Genomic DNA, 19,910 nt, shown 5'->3' on the forward strand with positions numbered 1-19,910 from the left:
TATAACAGCCAGTTGCTTTAGGGGTAATGGTAGAAATAATGAGAATAATCAATATAAATATCTTAATTTATTCAGTTTGATAGAATGTAAACTGCATTAATGATGTTGATAAAATAAAATCGTTTTACATTAGGTATGTCAAAATTAGGACTGTTATATGACTCTTCCTAGAAAATGAATTTAGCCATTTAAAATGTTTGGACAAAATGTATTTGACAAACCGACCTTTTGTGATGGGATCTATACCTCACTTCTTCGTTGAGGTATACTTTTAAAAGGAAATACGTCAGTTCTAACAATAAGCAGTTTTAGAGGTAAATTATTGCCATACAGTTGGTGAGTAATTCCGAAATGTGGATAGCTAAATTAGCTGACAAAAAGTTTTATTTTATTTTATTTAAATGGCTGAATACATTTCTTACAATTTGCATAGAAACACTAAAGAGATCTATCTGCGAATTTAGCATATCTTATTAAAACATCCAAATTACTACAAAGCTTTTATGCAACACAAATAATGTTTACGACATCAAAGTAGTGTTGAAAGTATAGATCAAGTATACAACCAATACTCACAATACATATATAAAATATACTTCATGTTCAACAATTTATACTTCTGATCTAGATACAAAAGAAACTTAAAAACAAACTATTTCCAAAAATGTCACGTACAAATCTTGTCCTATATCGTAGCGTAGATCTTGGGTTCCTACTAATCAACAATGGCCCTACCGGCGTTATAACGTATACAAAACATTCAATACTAGATACTTATTGTGTTCATGTCTTGCGTATATCAAAATACTCCTAAACACTGCACGAAATATTTTGGTTAGTAGCCTGTACTTGCATTTTTCCTTTCTAATAAATATCCTTGTGCTGCTAAAATACTGGCGAGGAGCATTCTGACGCGACATATCGACTGTGATTCCGGACTCGTCACTCACACGTCATATAACTAAAAATGGTTTAAACAACTTACAAAAGACATAAGTCAAACCATTAAAATAACATTAATCCCTACAAATCTTTATTAAAAATGTTAATTTGCTCGTAGCACAAATATACTTTCTTCCTTGACTCATCACAGACCAAATGTAAATTCCGTTTCTAATTCCAATGTTAACTGAGCTAGCTAGTCCGCCAGTCCCGGTGACTTAAGCAATTAAATATAATAGCATCTGTAACTAACGTCGTGTAGGAAGGGCTGATGAAATGCAATCAATGTTAGTGTTCGGACGGCTTCAGCTCTTTGATTTGCTTTATGAGGTAAGCCTTCTCGTCGTTGAACTGCTCGTCCTCGGAGCGATCCGTGTGAAACTTCGTTAGGAAGTCCACCAGCTTGTCCTGGTTCCTCAGCAGGATATCCAATATTGGTTTTGGTTTATTTGGATTGGCTACGAAAACCTGTAAATAAAAAATACAACATAACATTTTTTTTTAAATTTTATACGTGCTAACTTACTAAAAGGTGAACGACAGGTAAATCGACATCATAGGGGCTACCGACCAGGTACTAATCTAGACTGAGTACAGACTTTTTTTAAAGTACCTGCTATTCTCTGAGACACTCACTTTGTCAGTAGAAAAAGGCGGCAATAAAATGTAGACGCAAAGAGTTGACTTCTTCTGAGAGACTGAGTTTTTCTACTGACAAAGTAGGTGTGTCCGTATTTAGTTCACCAATCAAAATTGAACAATATTACTGCATAAAAGGTAACATTTGTGATTATAGGAGACTTCAAGTGGTCCGATGGTGAGCACCTGAGCCTGAGCTTTTTTTTCGAAAAATCTATTGATTCATTTGAGTCGTCTCTGTCGGCCACTTCACATTGTTTTGGTCAATGAGTGCAACTGTTATTTTAAACGTCAAACTTATAGAAGTAATCTTCGAGCAACACCGGCTTCCGGCACGTCGGAAGGGAGGAGCCTAAGCAATATCTTACCGTACAAATCTTTCTGCCATTTTTTAAAATAAAGATTTTTTATTTGCGAGAATACTTAATTCTAGAATACAGTGGTGTTGTTTTGTAGTGACAGCGTATATAGTATTCAGTCGCACAAAACGGCATGCAAATTTTACAAAAATATTTTCTACGAATTATTATAATAAATTAAAATAAAATTAAAGTCCAGGTAATAAAATTCATAATAAATAAATAATTAATTAATAATAAAATTACATGCAAATTTCGACCTGTAAATTCTTATTATTTCTGCAAATTATTATATTCTAAATATTCCTTTACGCTATAAAAACAGTGCTCTAACAGAAAACTGGTTAATTTTTGCGGGGGAAGCCCACAGTCGCACTTCTCACTCACTACATACAAAATCCAATCTGTAATGACGACACAAATACATAGAAAATGACACACGTCAAAGAACAAATCTTGCACACCTCTATCTCTTTTTGTGGGTTATTCCCACTAGTTACCACCAAGTTGTTACCAGTGGTAACTACTGGGATTTTTTTTCCATTTATACTTAATTTTATCCAAACGTTAATTTCTCTTTAATCTATTTTTTCACTTGCACTGAATATTTTTGATCACTTTTAAGGCAGTTTACTGAAACAGTAATCGACTTATAATTAAACAAATAACGAATTAACTTATAATTAATTCGACTTTTAATTAATTAGTGATTGAAGCACTCACACGCACTTAAAAACTGTATAAATATATACTATTTTTATTAGTATTGAACGCTAACCAAATTTTGGTGGTAACTACTGGGAATAACCCCTTTTTGTGTACGGACGAGACACAACATGCACCGCCATAGGTACAGTTGTACCTATGCTTTGCCAGAGGGGAAATAGTACGAACGCCGTCTCCGTTCTCTGTGTTGCTCGAAGAAAATAATAGAATATAGAATTTCATAGGAAATTATGATGTTTATTTAACACTTGAACAGGCTGGGATATCAAAATCGCAGCCAACTTAGCTTGATCTGACTCTACTTCACTACAATCATGCTTCAACATTGGTCCCAGTACTTTTAGGTCGAGGCCCGATAAAAAAAACCGTCTGTATAATGTCGGATCACGTATAATGGAGGGTTGGGTACCTTCATAAAATGCAAAATGCCATACAAGTAAAGTACGTCATTTTATAAATAGGTACATTAAGTTTCATTTTATGCAATGAAAATCACTTTCAGTAACATGTACGGGAGTGTTTCCCTTTTTATAGGGTTCCGTACCGTACCGTCCGTCCGTCCGTGTATCCGTCTGTCACCTGGCTGTATTTCATAAACCGTGACATTTGAAATTTTCACGGTTTATGTATTATTGTTGCCGCTATAACAACAAATACTAAAAAGTACGGAATCCTCGGTGGGTGAATCTGACTCGCACTTGTCCGGTTTTTTTTAATTTAACACCTAAACTAAGCAGCGGCTCACAAAGTACACCTATATCCCAAATACATCTTTCCGAGTAAATTGACTGTGACATACGGACAGATGGACATGACGGAATTATAAGGTTTCCGTTTTTGCTATTTTGTCTACTGAACTCCAAAGATGGACAGAAAAAATGATATATTATTTACGAAGCTATTGCATGATAATTTGATAAACCATTGAGTGTCGTGTGACCCAGTAAAAAAGAAGATATTAGATCACTTTCTACTGATACGGTTGGGTGGCCTTTGTATTATATCTGCACTGCAATTAATGGTGAGTAATGTATCTACAACAATTGTTATTTAAGTACCTTAAAGACATGGAAAGCCTCAAACTGTATATTGCGTGATTTTTCTTTTAGCATGTTCATCATAAGTTTCAGATTGTCTGGGTTGGTGATGTAGCGGGTCATGATGGAGAAGTTGTGCCGGTCGAGCAGCAGCTCTCCGAGCAGTTTCAGGCTCTGCCTCCTGGTCACGTAGTTCTCGGAGTTCAGCAGCCGCTGGTAGTGGCTGAACACCTTATCGTAGTTGGCTTCTAGAAATTCAGCACATAGCATTTTGTGACGTGTTAGCAATTCCTGGAACAAATTAAAAATATTAAGTAAGTACTTTAAGTTAATGCGTGTTGATAAACATTAGTACATTGTGCAACGAGGGGGGTAAAGTGAAATTTTGGATACGAGGGTGGTAATTCCCGACAGCCGCAGGCTGGAGGGAATTAAAGACCCGAGTTTGCAATATTCTTACCCCCGGAGTTACACACAATGTTTTTCATCACACTTGCGAAGAAAAAACTAAATTTTAAGCGAAATAATTCTTAAACACGATGACATATCAAACGTTCGTCCGCCATTTTGTAATTTCTTGACAGGTTAAGCATCGAAGGCACAGACCTATTCGGCATTCAGCCACGATTGAAAAGTATGTAAAAATATTTTAACGGCTTTTAAATTAATCAAATTAAATAATTTTAAACATAAACAAAAATATTAAATTATAAATGTCAGTATTTTAAAAATAAAACTCATTTATGCTACTTGGTTTGTATGTATAAGTGACATAATTTAAAAGAAAAGCTACAACTCCCTAGGGAGTTATAGCTTTTTTTTTACAATCCATAACTCCCGCGGGTACAAAATAGCCTTTTGCAATACACCTGCATAAAATAAGATCATTTTCGAGCAAGTGTGATGAAAAATAAATAATAGCCTTATCTATAAAGATGATTATACAAACTAACAGAATGGAGTTTAGAGGTGTATTTGTCGAAATAAATTTTGTAGTTTGTTAACTAAATTTTATTTACTGCCATCTTTCGACGTAGGACTATAATTCTTAGAATGACATATGGCTATTTGACCCCTGTTAATTCTTTCACTGATATGTGTTAAATATCAAACTGTGTCGCCCTTGGACGATTTCACAACTGGAGACGCCTTGTCTGTAATATAAGAAGCGCTGGTGGCCTAGCGGTAAGAGCGTGCGACTTGCAATCCGGAGGTCGCGGGTTCATACCCCGGCTCGTACCAATGAGTTTTTCAGAACTTATGTACGAAATAGAATTTAATATTTACCAGTCGCTTTTCGGTGAAGAAAAACATCGTGAGGAAACCGAACTAATCCCAACAAGGCCTAGTTTACCCTCTGGATGTGAAGGTCAGATGGCAGTCGCTTTCGTAAAAACTAGTGCCTACGCCAAATATTGGGATTAGTTGTCAAGCGGACCCCAGGCTCCCATGAGCCGTGGCAAAATGCCGTACAACGCGAGGAAGAAGAAGAGACGCCTTGTCTATAATTTTCTCTACAAAACAGTCTGACGATTTTTGCGGGGGAGAGGCAATGCAAATGTACGTAACGTACAAATAGCCATGTCAGATAAACGTCAGTCCATACAATACATATGACCACTGGCCGAGGTTTTCGCCAGAGGGGTAAGCTCTTAAAGGCGACTCCAGTTGTTTAATCCTCCAAGATGTCGCCATCTACTAGAGTATAGGCCAAGCGTATACTCGAGAATATTTTTTTCTTGATTTTTTGTAATTTATGTATTTTTCCTTTTATTCATCAAACATTTTGACAACGAATACCTAAACCACCATACTAACCAGTGGTAGGTATATTCCTTTACAGTACCGAGATATTTAGCAATGTGACAGACAGACGGACGACGGACAGAGTCACACCATAAAGGTTCTTTACCTAGTTGGTTACTAAGTTCTGTTACTCGATTTGCAACCTCTTTATTTCCGTTAAAACAAATGCTACCGAAAAAATAAAAAATGACAATGTGGTGGATTTGTGAGCTATAATTATATACCACACATAACGCTTATCTCGTCCTATCTATAATGAATTGGGACCTAAAAGAGAATCGTATCGTAGTAATTGCGTTGCACAAATGTGGGCACCCGCCAAACATGATTTTGAAGTTGCTTGAAAACCTAAAATCAACAAACAATTTTATTTGTTTATCGCACAATTAATAGATACAATAGTACTCAGAACTTCGATGACCCCAAGAGGTCTGGAAGACCACGCACCGTTCGGACCCCAGCTCTAATTAAGGCAGTGAAGGCAAGAATTGCAAGAAGCGTCCGGAAGCAAATGTTGTTGGCAATACAGATGTCTGTGAAGATAAGCTCCCTAAAAAAAGTTATTAATGAAGACCTTGGACTACACGCTTACCGCAGACAAAAAGGTCATTTGCTTAATGGACGATTAAAGACTATGAGGCTAGAGAGAAGTCGCGTGCTATTGAAGCGGTACGCACAAAATGGCCACCGAAAAATACTATTTACAGATGAAAAAAAATTTACCATTGAAGAATGTTGTAACCGCCAGAATGACAGAGTGTATGCAAAAAACCAGTCAAGAGGTGATTGCGGCTGTTCCGAGAGTGCAACGAGGCCATCATCCCTCTTATGTGATGATTTGGCTGGGTGTGTTATACTCAGGGCTAACACAGGTTCATTTCTGTGAAAAAGGTGTGAAAACTGGGACCAGGAAACCGTTCTCGAACCAATGGTGAAGCCCTTAAGCCACACCCTATTTCAAAACCAGCCATGGGTCTTTCAACAGGGCTCAGCTCCTGCACATAAGGTAAAAACCACACAAGCATGGTTTCAAAGGAACAAAATTGACTTTATGGCCCACGAAGACTGGCCGTCCTCCAGCCCGCACCTTAACCCCCTGCATTATGCCATATGGCAGGTTGTTGAGGAGAAAACCTGTGCTAAGCCCCTCTCTCTCTCTCTCAAGCGGGCCATAGTTAAGACACTGACGGAATTAGACAAGACAATCGTGCGTGCCGCTATTGATGACTGGCCTCGTCGTTTGAGGGCCTGTGTCAAGGCCAGAGGAGGCCATTTTGAATGATATTGTCATATGTAATTCCTGATTTTGTGTACTTCATTTTAATATATAGTTTATTCAACTGTCGTTCGTATATTTTATGTAGATAACGATTATTGCAATAACAGAATTTATTAACCAACTAGGTATGGTGCTACTTTAAGAGCCCATTAACGTGCTCACTAGCGCCACTGATAAATAATTGTGATTATTTAGATTTAACGATAGATATTTAAAAAGGGGGCCGCTACGTCCTGTATTTTGTATTTAAGTACCTTTTGAATACATCGTAATAGTTTTTACGTTGCTGGATTCGTCAATCTAGGCGTCCAAAGTTAAAACGGCCGTTTATGTATTGCGAATTTCCTATTTTTTGCACTTGTATCGTAAATAACTATTATTCACAGAACATCGGAAGAGACGCGTTATGCTATGCATGTTAGATCTCTGTTGCACTGACCTGCCACTTGCCATTACTAAAACAACTACACCTGAATATTGAATATACCCACCTTAAAAGTAGAGAAGGCATCTGAGGCAATATCAAAAGTGGAAACTTCAACGTAACGGAAGAAATTGTAAAAATCGTCTGAATACAGCATAATCTTAGCCAAGGCCTCGTATCGGGCGCACTCCCGCAGCATGGTGCCGCAGTTCGACGCTATCTCCTGGTGCTCATACCTGCAGAACAGTCAATACATTGTTAATAATAATAACATAATAATTCAGCCTATATACGTCCCACTGCTGGGTACTGGCCTCCTCTCATATTCGAGTGGGCTTGAGCTATAGTCCCGCCGCTGGCCCAATGCAGGTTGGGGACTTCACATATACCTTTGAATTTCTTCGCGGATGTACGCAAGTTTCCTCATGACACGAATACGCAATACGTTGTTACAAGTTCATAAATTGAAATTGTATAATATAAAGCCCATTGCTAACTACAGAGAACAATGTATTCAGTCGATCGAACAAATACCGAAATGTAACGAAAAACCGTCTAAATAAGATCTGTTAAACTGAAGTATCTTTCTTATTAAAGGGATTTGGAAGAGAATTGCGCAAATGTATTATGACTGTTATGAGTTGCAAAATATTATGCAAAAAGCATGTTTTGTATTACCACTTCCAGTTCATGATTTGAACTTGAACTGTCACGAATATTCGCATTCGTATATACGAATAATCGCATCATTCAAACATTCGCATCGACATTCGTATTTGCATCAAATGAAGCTAATTTTTTGCGAATGCGAATGTGCGCAGGTTGTGTCCTGTCTCGTCGACTCGCGTATGAGCAGTGTACGCAAACTGTTTTCAAGTATTGCATTTTGACCAGTAATCAGCAATTCACAAAAAAAGCGGCCAAGTGCGAGTCGGACTCGCCCATGAAGGGTTCCGTACCATTTATGACGTATTAAAAAAAACTACTTACTAGATCTGGTTCAAACCAATTTTCGTTGGAAGTTTGCATGGTAATGTATATCATATATTTTTTTTAGATTTTTCATTCTGTTATTTTAGAAGTTACAGGGGGGGGGGGGGGGGGACACACACATTTTTTCACTTTGGAAGTGTCTCTCGCGCAAACTATTCATTTTAGAAAAAAATGATATTAGAAACCTAAATATCATTTTTGAAGACCTATCCTTAGATACCCCACACATGGGTTTGATGAAAAAAGATTTTTTGAGTTTCAGTTCTAAGTATGGGGAACCCCCAAAATTTATTGTTTTTTTTTCTATTTTTGTGTAAACATCATAATGCGGTTCATAGAATACATCTACTTACCAAGTTTGAACAGTATAGCTTTTATAGTTTCGGAAAAAAGTGGCTGTGACAGAATCGGACAGACAGACGGACATGACGAATCTATAAGGGTTCCGTTTTTTGCCATTTGGCTACGGAACCCTAAAAAGCGCTGGTGGCCTAGCGGTAAGAGCGTGCGACTTGCAATCCGGAGGTCGCGGGTTCAAACCCTGGCTCGTACCAATGAGTTTTTCGGAACTTACGTACGAAATATCATTTGATATTTACCAGTCGCTTTTCGGTGAAGGAAAACATCGTGAGGAAACCGGACTAATCCCAACAAGGCCTAGTTTACCCCTCTGGGTTGGAAGGTCAGATGGCAGTCGCTTTCGTAAAAACTAGTGCCTACGCCAAATCTTGGGATTAGTTGTCAAGCGGACCCCAGGCTCCCATGAGCCGTGGCAAAATGCCGGGACAACGCGAGGAAGAAGAAAGAATCAGCAATTCAGCCAGCACCACTTTATAACATGCCGTTCTAAGTTAACATATGCTTTATGTACTAACATATTTTATGTAATGATAATAACTACATTCTCCCTAACATTCGTATTCGCATTCGGACATTTGCATCCTAGACATTCGGATTCGCGTTGGCGAATGTGAAGAATGCGATGAATAAAATGAATGTGAGAAAAACCCTTGCAATTTGCGAATTTCGGTTTTCGCGGTAGGCCCCCTGATTTGAACACATCAAACGATCATAATGTAGTCTAATCAGACCAATTAATGCTCTGCCTCCAACTATTATTTTATTACGAGTATACACTGTTAAAAAACTCAATTTTATTTTCATACAGCAAAATTGTTATGGTGTTAACATAAATATAAAATAAAAGTTATTTTTTTTTACAAGGGGGCAAGTTGTTCTTTAACCCCTCGTGCTTATACCCGAGCGAGCGAAAGATTCCAAAATTGAACCACGAGCGTAACAAGAGGTTCGAGAAGAAGAATCTTGAGCGTTGCGAGGGTTTCAAGGCAAGGGTTAAACAAACTTTGCCTCCGATTGAAACACAAAATTTTTCATCACACCAACGAGAAGAAAACACTAACTATGAAATACCAAAAAAATCCAACCATGTCAAATACAAATGAACGTAAATAAAAATATTATTATACAAATTCTTCATTTAAAAGTCAATTCTACCAGGTAACATAAGGAAACAACTCAAAATTTGCATCTGATTACTTGTGGATAAAATGCAACTTTCTCATTAGTTTTTAAACAATCAAGAGGGCTTTTACCAGTTGGCGTGGTGAAAAACCATTTTAATTTAGTGGTACATATTTCTATTCAGGTTGTCATATACAAAACTTATTAGCTATCTCATTCCATAATCAGTGATCATCAAACCACATTTGTCTGTCTCTTAAAATTAAATCTTTCCCATATTTATATCTTGATTTTTATTTTGTTAAAACATTTACATTCAATAATTGTATCTTACTTGTACACCAACACAATATTCTTGGTTTAAAAATAAGTATGTGTATCTATGTTAATGTTAATGCATACCCAGACATTAAGGTGAAGAGAATCTCCGGCTTGGTGCAGATGTACTCCACAGTTGGTGACCGGGTGCCGATCTGACGCCTGAGCACATTGTTGAAAACCTGCGCCACATCTTTCTTGCCTTCAAAGTCAATGCGGTTCAAGTTCTGAAATATTTTATATTTGGTTAGTGCATAGGTTTCCAATTGTTTTTTCTGATAAGATAAGTTATGAAGCTAGATAAGCTCTAGCTAGTTACAGCCCACAAAATTCATACAAGTCAAAACTACAGAACTGCTCTATAACTTTACAAAGAGAAATTAGACTCAAGTATTCTCGAGTCTAATGTTCTCTTATTCATAAAACTTTTCTAGCCTCAACTTGTTAATTTATGTGTAAGAGCCATTCCATACTAGCATCTACCAAGTATCAGTGTCTAGTCAACTGTATGGCTGCTGCTTATCCATAGCACTGACAACTCACCGATGCTCAAAAGACGCTAGTGTGGGGTGGCCCTTATCCGTTTCTTAGAAATACATAAGTCAAAATGCTAGAAAAGTAGCTTATTAAGGCTTATAACGTGTTTATGAACAATGCAATTAATCTTTATGGAAATAATTAAAAAAAGTATAGAACTTGAAATAGGCCCCAGACCCCTTATTAAGTCCTAGCCGCCCTTTTCTGAGCACTTTTCTATATATAAAGTGCCATCTCTAATATCTAGCTGCCCCAGGCCCAGGCCTACTGGAGCCTTAGGGCAAATCCGCCACTGAAATGTCCAATATTAGCCAAAAAAAAGAGTAAAAGAAAAAGTAAAGAAGTGGAACAACAAGAGTGACGCTGGACTGATCATATGATTAGGCAAAACTATGGTAATATAAGTCCAAAATAAGATAAAAAATAATGCAACAAAACTAGCTATTCAGACCTAAAATGATTGATGAAGGAGTTTGGCGTCATAAAGTAAAAGACACTGCATTGGATAGTTTAAGAAGAAAAATAGATATTAATGCATATACATTTCAGGTATACATACAATTTAGTAACCTTTAATAATAAAAACAATATTCCTGCAAATATTTGATTACTTAAGAATTATACATAGTAGCCAGAATAAAAAAGTGCACCCAAACTAAATTAATGACGATATTGCTATGATTTCATTGAAATGTGCATCATCACAAGATCACATTACACATTTATATGGATATTTAGATCATGATGTTATAACGGCTACTAATTTCTTCAACACAACACACCTTTTTTCCATAATAAGTATGGCTATTGAATAACTATTTAAATATTTTTAAAGAAGGTATTTAATTACATTTATATATTTCCACATCATAAGTTTCTTTTCAGAAATAATTATCCCTATTAATCATATTATGAGTCAGGCAATATTGATTTTACATGCTATCAAGGAAACACATCTAAGAAAGTATTCATTGCACTTACACACCAACAAATTGCATAAGATAACCCAATTACCAGAAAAACATAAAAGTACTGAATATGTTGACAAAATAAAACTGTAAACATTATGTACCTGAATCAAAAGCAGAAGCAGGTTTGTGTTATACAGCTCCTGAGCTAGCTGTGCCACAATGATGTCTGTCTGTGGCTCCGCATCCGACGTCCCATACAGCATGTTCTTTATCAACACCTATCACAAACATAATACACTTCAGTACCTGTCAACAACCTATGCATACTGATACATACAACTACAATTATGACAGTTCACATACCAGATTTTTGCTCACATCCTCTTGAGCTTTTTCTGCTTTCTTGTCACCCCTTTCCAGCGCAGTCACTGCATCTTTTAAAGATCGCACAAGCTCCGCTGGGCTCTTCTGTGACTTACCAAAAAGAGGCATAGTATTTTGATGATTTGGATAGATGACCAAAGCAATTCTGTCTACATAAGATTTTACCTGCAACCAACGGCGCGGCGTAAAACACAAAAACTCAATAACACTGCATTATTTGGTACTTAAACTATTATTCACGAGATTGCAAAGGAACTAAAATGAGATTTGACAAATATGAAATACGTTACAAAAATAGCGTAGATGCACAAATGATAGCTTTATAAGTCGATTGTGCCACTGATGGTTTGATATTGTTCGTAAATACACGCGCAGAACGAAGTGTAACTCACTTTCAGATTAAATTATTACAATTTCCCCTAGACCACAGGCGAAACGAACGAACAGCTGTGATGTCAATACAAATATTGCCAGTACAATGAATGTCATGAACTTAAAAAAATTAGCAATAATTGGTTTACATTTTTAGTAAAAAAATTATCACGGCACAATAATTATATGAACAGATATTATAAGTGAAAATACATTGTATGGTTTTATTTCATTTTAGTAACTTCTTTTTCTTTAATAGGTAAGGGGTTTGAACTATTACTGAAACAGTTTTCAGTGCTGCTAGCAAAATTAAAACCCTCCAAAATATGTGGCCAATAACTCCTCACAATCGCGAACTATGAAGAATTAATTTGAAGATACAATGCTATATTATAGTTCATATCTTATTGAAGCACGTTTTAAGTTCTACTTCAGAAGTTCATTATTTGGAGAATAAGTTCTCTAGTCTGTGTGGAAAGATTTATTATATCAAGTTTCTTAGTCTGGTAATACCAAACAATACTGTCAAAATTGTCAATGACAGATCAACGTTTCGAAAATTTATTTTTAGGTTATAAGTTAAAAATTGCAAATCTGAGTAGTACCTAATTTACCATATTGAGGCAATTAAGCGAGATAATTACCTTAAACTTGATCATAAGTTAAAGCCATGGCTGAAGCTACAAGTGAAAAGTTGTCAAAGAAGTGAGTATTGTGTGGCATTTCCAAGAAAATAGCGTCATGTTCGCCACGAAGGCTCTCGCATCGTTGCCTGGGCTGCTAGCTCAAAGGAATACATTTACGGTCAACCGATTCGCATATGTATCGACAGCAGTAAATAAACGGTTAGCATTCATTTATTAATGTATGTATTTGTGATGTCTAAATATTATTGTATTTTTTTTGCTTCAGTGAATTAAAACGTCGTTTGAAAGCGGAGCAGAAGCTTAAAGAGAAGGCAGAAAAAGCCGCTCAACAACCAGTCGTGGATACGGAAAAGAAAGCCTCAAAGGTTAATGAAGAGGAAATTAGTCCAAATGAGTATTACAAGTTGCGAACAGCTGCCGTGGCAGCCCTCAAGGAGGGTCCCAAGGACCAGCACCCCTATCCACACAAATTCAACGTTACGATTTCTCTGGAGGAGTTCATCAACAAGTACACTAAATTAGGAAGTGGAGAAGTACTTGAGACTGTTACATTGAGTGTAGCAGGCAGAGTTCATTCTATACGAGAGTCTGGAGCCAAACTGATCTTTTATGATCTCAGAGCAGAGGGATTCAAAATTCAGGTAATTTCAGTTACAAACTTGAGCATGTTTATGACAAAATAAATAACCTAAATATTAACCTTTTTGGTGTGCGACATATGCAATATTGCACATTTATAAATTATTTATACATGATAAAATGTAATCAATGATCAGGACCCAATTTTGCTAATTTAGTCAACAATGGTCAGCACATTTATGGGGCACTAGTTATTTTTAATCTTACCGAATTTTTAAGTTGAAATCAAATTTTAATTGAATTTTATTGTCGCCTTACCAATGGTTTAGTATAAGGAGTTTAAAAACCTCTTTCCAAAGCAGCAGTCACAAAAACTAAAGCCTTATAAACTGTTAATTTGACATTGTCTAATTGTTGAATTCCCAGCCAAAGGATGGCACTTGACATACACCTAATTTCCTTAAATAAAAATAAAGTGTAGGAATTCGCTGGTTGTTAATTATAAGAATATCATTAAAATTAATTATATGGTGAAGTGAATTGCATGAGATCTTGCATATATAATTATGTTTAGGTTGGCAGTTAATATTTTTCAACTTCTGATCACCGATTAAATTAATTTCATCATGTATATTTTTGATCTTCATGACAATTTGAGGCAAAGCCAACCGAAAGCATTATAACCCTTCAGGTGGATTGTATCATTATTAGCCGCGTCCACACAGAGCGAGCAGATGTGCTAGGCTATTTTCTCATGCACAGCCAGTGTAGACGTGCCTCGGCCGAGCTGTGTGGACCCGGCTATTGAATTTTTGCGATGACCACTTTGGTTAATCATTTTAAAATTCAAATTTGATTGATTGAATTGCCCTGCTGCAGGCACCTGCCACTTAATGGGACAATCTTGAAGTTTGAAATTATGTTTTTGACTGAATCCAGGGAGCAATTAAATTTTTAAAGGTTAAGTCTGCACTACTTATTTTTTTCATAATGTAGTTACAAAATGAATAACCATTTGCTTTTTCCTTCAGGTGATGGCTAATGCTAAAATGTATGAGTCCGAGGATAAGTTTGCTCCAGACACTGACAAGTTAAGGCGAGGCGACATCATTGGCTGTGTGGGGCATCCCGGCAAGACCAAGAAAGGGGAGCTCTCCATCGTGCCCAAGACCATTAAGCTACTGTCTCCTTGCCTGCACATGCTGCCTCATCTGCACTTTGGCCTTAAGGACAAAGAAACAAGATTTAGAAAGAGATATTTAGATTTAATTTTGAATGATAATGTATGGTCTTATGGTTATTTATTTAAATATAAGTTACTTAATCTGTTGACTGTTATAAACATTATGTGAACTCTATCTCTTAAAAGTCATAATCAGTCATACAATATTCTTTATCATGCACCAAAATAGAATAGAAAACAATATGCAACCTTGAAAACTAAAGGATTGTAAACAACAGGCAGTCTTATCACTAATGATAATGGGCAATAATTTTAAGTCAATGCACATTATCAATACAGTATGTAAGAATTTGCTACATGTAACTATTGCTATAATTACATAAATTAGTTAAATGCAAGTATGCAAGGTTGTGTTGCTATGTGCATTTTTTATGCTACTATAATAATTCACATTATATCAAGACTATTCAATAAATTACAGGAATAAGTAGAAATTAGTTATACATAGTCACATATGTTTCATTCTACCGTTACAGGTTCGGCAGACATTCTACACAAGAGCCAAAATCATTGCATACATAAGACGATTCCTGGACAGCATGGGCTTCCTTGAAATTGAGACCCCCATGATGAACATGATTGCTGGTGGCGCCACAGCCAAGCCTTTCATCACACACCACAATGATCTCAACATGGACTTGTTCATGAGAATAGCCCCAGAGTTGTACCACAAGATGCTGGTAGTAGGAGGATTGGATCGGGTCTATGAAATAGGAAGGCAGTTCAGAAATGAAGGCATTGATCTTACTCACAATCCTGAGTTCACTACCTGTGAATTTTATATGGCATATGCTGATTACAATGATTTGATGAACATCACTGAAACCATGCTTTCTGGTATGGTTAAGAGCATCCATGGTTCATACAAGGTAAATAGCGTTCTATTTAGCATATACATGTTTTCTTGCTTGTCAGCCTATAAACACAGGTGAGGTAAGAAGGGCACTGGTGCAAAATAAAAACATTTTACTAGAATATGTACAAATCCTACTCTTTTGATTTTTCTGACAATTATTAGAAATTTTGAGACAGGCCATGGAATGTAATCAGACCAAAATAGACTGTACAGAAGTACTAAAATAGTAATGTGCAAAAACTTACTTTGGTAGAATGTAATCTAATCAGTTAACTTACGGGTTAACTTAAACATTACAGGTAAAATACCAGCCAGATGGGCCTGAAGGAGAAGAAGTAGAGATAGACTTCACGCCTCCGTTTACGCGAGTGCCCATGATCTCTACCCTGGAGAGTGTCCTAAAGGTGAAGCTGCCGCCTGCTGACAAACTGGACACCATTGAAGCCAACACGCTCCTCAGCCAACTGTGTGAGAAGCATGAGGTAATGTAATTGTCTAATAATGTGTTTTCTTGCTCCCAAAATAATTTAATTTACTTTAAATTGTGTAAAACACTAAGTCACCTAATTAAAGGGCTTCTAAGAGCACTATTAAAAGTCTTCGTGCTATTAGAAATGATAAATTATCTATGAGAATATATTTGTAGTTTTTGATATATACAATATTTAATCTTATAAGCACTTGCCAAATTTAAAAATGTATTATTTTCTGTACCATTGACCGCCAAAGACGTCAACGCCCACGGCTACAGTCTAATATCAACCTTCGTGCATTCCGACAAGGCTCATGGTGACACGCCGCGCATGCTAGGCGTGGCGTTCAAAGGGTTAAAGAACTTTGTTGTATTCAGTTGGGAAAGTAATATCTACCCAAATAAAAAGAATTTAAGTAATCTGATAGGCCTTTGCAGATCGAATGCCCACCTCCCCGGACCACAGCTAGGCTGCTTGACAAGCTGGTAGGTGAGTTTCTTGAAGAGAAATGCATCAACCCGACATTCATCCTGGACCACCCGCAAATCATGAGCCCACTCTCCAAGTATCACAGAGAAATTCCTGGACTTACAGAAAGGTCATTATCACTATTATTTTCAGAGTATTCTAATTCGAAACTTTTATGTTCTATAACGATGTTGGCGATTCAAAGCATTTTCACGGTGACTGATCCAATGTCGGATGATGCGAGATTATTACTATTATTTTCAAAGTATTCTAATTCGAAACTTTTATGTTCTATAAACCTTCAAGAGCGTACTCCCATCTTAAAGGCCGTCAACGCACTTACAACCCCTCTGGTGTTGCAGGTGTCCACGGGCGTCGGTAATCGCTTACCATCAGGTGATCCGTCAGCTCGTTTGCCTCCTATACCATAAAAAAAAAATTATAACGATGGTGGCGATTCGGAGCATTTACACAATGTCTGATGATGGCTGGAAAAAAAATTGCCGCTAGAATGCCCTATGGCGTAATAGTACATTGTGCAACGAGGGGGGAAATTGTACCACAGTCTATTCTCGACAGCCGCAGGTTGGAATGAATTAAAGACTCGAGTAACAATATTCTTACCCCCGGAGTTATACACAATGTTTTTCATCACTCTTGCGAAGAAAAAACTAAATAAAGCAAAATAATTCGTAAATACAGTGATATTTCAAACATTCGTCCGCCATATTGTCATATTTTTATAGTTTACGAATCGAAGGCACAGACCTATCCGACATTCAGCAACAGTTGAAAATTGTGTAAAAATATTTTAAATGGCTATTAAATATATGTATATTCACCAACTGTAGGATTGTATATTTTTCATTAGGATTAAAACAAAACATATAATAAACTACTACTAGACATAGACATAGAATATTTTTATTCAACATCACATGAAATGGCAGAGTTAACAGACAGTGACATTTAATACAAATAAGCCTCAAATTTAGACTTAAAAACTAAGAAATTGAGTTGTATATATAAGGGAGAAATATTCATGAGTGTTAAAAAGGAGCTTGCCTCAACATATTGGAGTGTATTTACTACAACGCTGGTTTTCAGACAGACCCTTGATATATCCCTTACTCACTGTTAGTCGCAAACTAAATGGCTTATTATACTACTAAAATTAACTATGAACTAATATATATATATATATATTTTGAAACATGAACTAAAATACTAAATTATAAACGTTAATATTTTAAAAGTAAAACTCAGTTATACCTAGTTAATTCGTATGAATTACTACACAACACTCTAACGGTGTGTCATGCTCTAATTCGCTTTACTTGGATGCCATATATTTATTCTCTCCGACTGTATCGTGATAAGAGGCGTAACCGACGCTCGACTTTTAAAAACTTGGAAGATTTCAATTTAACAAATTATTAGGAGGATAAACTGTTATTATAATAATATATTAATCTCACAGGTTTGAAGTATTCGTCATGAAGAAAGAAATCTGTAATGCATACACGGAGCTGAATGACCCAGCAACCCAGAGGGAGCGATTCGAGCAGCAGGCCAAAGACCGAGCAGCGGGCGACGACGAGACCCCGCCCACGGACGAGGCCTTCTGCACGGCGCTGGAGTACGGCCTGCCGCCCACCGGCGGCTGGGGCCTGGGGGTCGACAGGCTCACCATGTTCCTCACCAACTCCAATAATATCAAGGCAAGTACTTCTAGCTACTTGCAGGCAGGAACACTGGAAGCAAGAATGTGCCTGGAAAGGCTATGTTACGCACAAATGTAAACGTAAAGGCAATCTTAGTCTAACATGTGATCTCTTTGAAGTGTTCTCTATCCTCCTTAGTCCCAAAGTATTTTTTGCAGCAAAATTCGATTTTAATTTTTCCTTTTAAAAGGACATCGATTAGAGACTTAAGAGCAAGACATCAACGTGCTCACTAGCGCCACTGCTAAATAATTGTGATTGTTTAAATTTAACGATAGATATTTAAAAAAGGGGGCCGCTACGTACTGTATTTTGTATTTAAGTACCTTTTGAATACATCAAACTAGTTTTTATGTTGCTGGATTCGTCGATCTATAAACTCAAAACAAAAACGGCCGTTTTAACTTTGGACGCCTAGATTGACGAATCCAGCAACGTAAAAACTATTATGATGTATTCAAAAGGTATTTAAATACAAAATACAGAACGTAGCGGCCCCCTTTTTAAATATCTATCGTTAAATTTAAATAATCACAATTATAGTGAGCACGTTGATGGGCTCTTAAGATGCTATTTCGGATTGATTTTTCTTACGAGTAGGATGAATTGTGATTGATATGATATTACTGGAGTAATCCAGTCATGCTGATCACGGGGATCACTAGCGCGGGGAACCTGCGTTGAGTAACGTTCTCAAGTCACTGAACCCCTCACACTGTATTCTGTACCGTTCATATAATGCAACTTGAGCAATTGTCATATTTTGCATGAATAGGGTATTGTATAAAATAAATGATAACTAGTGTAGTGTAGGTGTATAAGCTAACATAATCATGTTTTTTTTTAAATCCTTTTAGGAGGTGCTCCTGTTCCCAGCAATGAAGCCTGACGACCCTAACAAACACAACACGGAGGACGGCAATGCGGCTGCACCCGAGGCTGCAAATGGAGTATAACTTTAACGAAGAAAAAAAAATATTTATTGTCTTTTCGTCTTATTGATGTTAGTTTCTTAATTATAATTTACTAAACGAGTATTCTTGATTTTGCTTGCAAATAAAAAACAAAAAGTAAATTTTATATTTTATTCAAAACTTCAGTTATATTCTTTTGTCTATGCATACTGATAATAGTAAACTACATAAAAGTCCTGAATTTCATGGCAGTGGTGTGCTGTAGCTAGGTGTGGGCGAATGGGGCCCTGGCTCACGACCTCGCACTTAGGGGTGCCGCGCAAAACCAAACCTTTTTATACACATTGAAAAGACATATGACCTTTTCAATGTGTACCACATTGAAAAGGACCTCGCAGATGTGGTTTCGCCCACGGCTACATTAGTTCACGCTACGACACTGTAATTCGTGGACAGTATTCAAGGCACTTACGATTACGGTATGTAGTGTTGTGTTCCTGATGGTAAGGTTTCCACTGTTCCCAAAGTGAATCCTTATAAGCTTGCAGGGTCAGCATTGCGTGTGTAACTACTGAGTTGCAAGTGCCCACAAGTTGCGGTACGTGGCTGAATTTCACCCTCCCATACAAACGGAGTTTCGTTCTCATTTTAAAACTACGTGTTCGATTGTAATGAAACTTTGCACGTACAATGACATGAGGTATATCTAGAGGTGAAATTACCTTATAAAACAAACGAAATAGAGCAAAAATAAGTTTTGTATGAAAATCTTAAATTCGCTGTATTTTTTAACTCTG

General features: G+C 36.8%; 3 protein-coding genes across 5 annotated transcripts in view; 2 read left to right on the forward strand and 1 right to left on the reverse strand.

The window, feature by feature from the left end:
- Window positions 1-48: 48 nt before the first annotated feature.
- LOC133517894 (protein Mo25) lies at window positions 49-12,321 on the reverse strand. Of its 2 annotated transcripts, none has more exons than XM_061851365.1 (7): window positions 12,230-12,321; window positions 11,817-12,002; window positions 11,615-11,731; window positions 10,090-10,232; window positions 7,280-7,448; window positions 3,725-3,994; window positions 49-1,410 (listed from the first exon to the last, which is right to left on the reverse strand). In XM_061851365.1, the coding sequence occupies exons 2-7, from the start codon at window positions 11,943-11,945 to the stop codon at window positions 1,231-1,233; spliced, it is 1,008 nt and encodes a 335-aa protein (XP_061707349.1). In that variant the 5' UTR covers window positions 11,946-12,002; window positions 12,230-12,321; the 3' UTR covers window positions 49-1,230. The 2 variants fall into 2 exon arrangements, with proteins under 2 accessions (XP_061707349.1, XP_061707350.1); XM_061851366.1 differs by having other exon boundaries at window positions 12,128-12,252.
- Window positions 6,028-19,910, forward strand: part of LOC133517899 (large ribosomal subunit protein uL10m) — a 147,984-nt gene continuing 134,101 nt past the window's right edge. Inside the window, exon 1 of the mRNA XM_061851371.1 lies at window positions 6,028-6,037. The gene's annotated coding sequence lies outside the window, so the exon portion shown is untranslated. The remainder of the gene's footprint in view (window positions 6,038-19,910) is intronic.
- Window positions 12,731-19,274, forward strand: LOC133517887 (lysine--tRNA ligase). Of its 2 annotated transcripts, none has more exons than XM_061851356.1 (8): window positions 12,731-12,914; window positions 13,122-13,497; window positions 14,467-14,718; window positions 15,155-15,547; window positions 15,834-16,016; window positions 16,445-16,605; window positions 17,956-18,196; window positions 19,057-19,274. In XM_061851356.1, exons 1-8 carry the CDS (start codon window positions 12,880-12,882, stop codon window positions 19,153-19,155), a joined length of 1,740 nt encoding a protein of 579 aa, XP_061707340.1. In that variant the 5' UTR covers window positions 12,731-12,879; the 3' UTR covers window positions 19,156-19,274. The 2 variants fall into 2 exon arrangements, with proteins under 2 accessions (XP_061707340.1, XP_061707339.1); XM_061851355.1 differs by lacking the exon at window positions 12,731-12,914 and adding an exon at window positions 12,921-13,054.

The sequence above is a fragment of the Cydia pomonella genome, chromosome 5 (genome assembly GCF_033807575.1).
Source record: "Cydia pomonella isolate Wapato2018A chromosome 5, ilCydPomo1, whole genome shotgun sequence".
In the NCBI taxonomy this organism is placed as follows: Eukaryota; Metazoa; Arthropoda; class Insecta; order Lepidoptera; family Tortricidae; genus Cydia; species Cydia pomonella.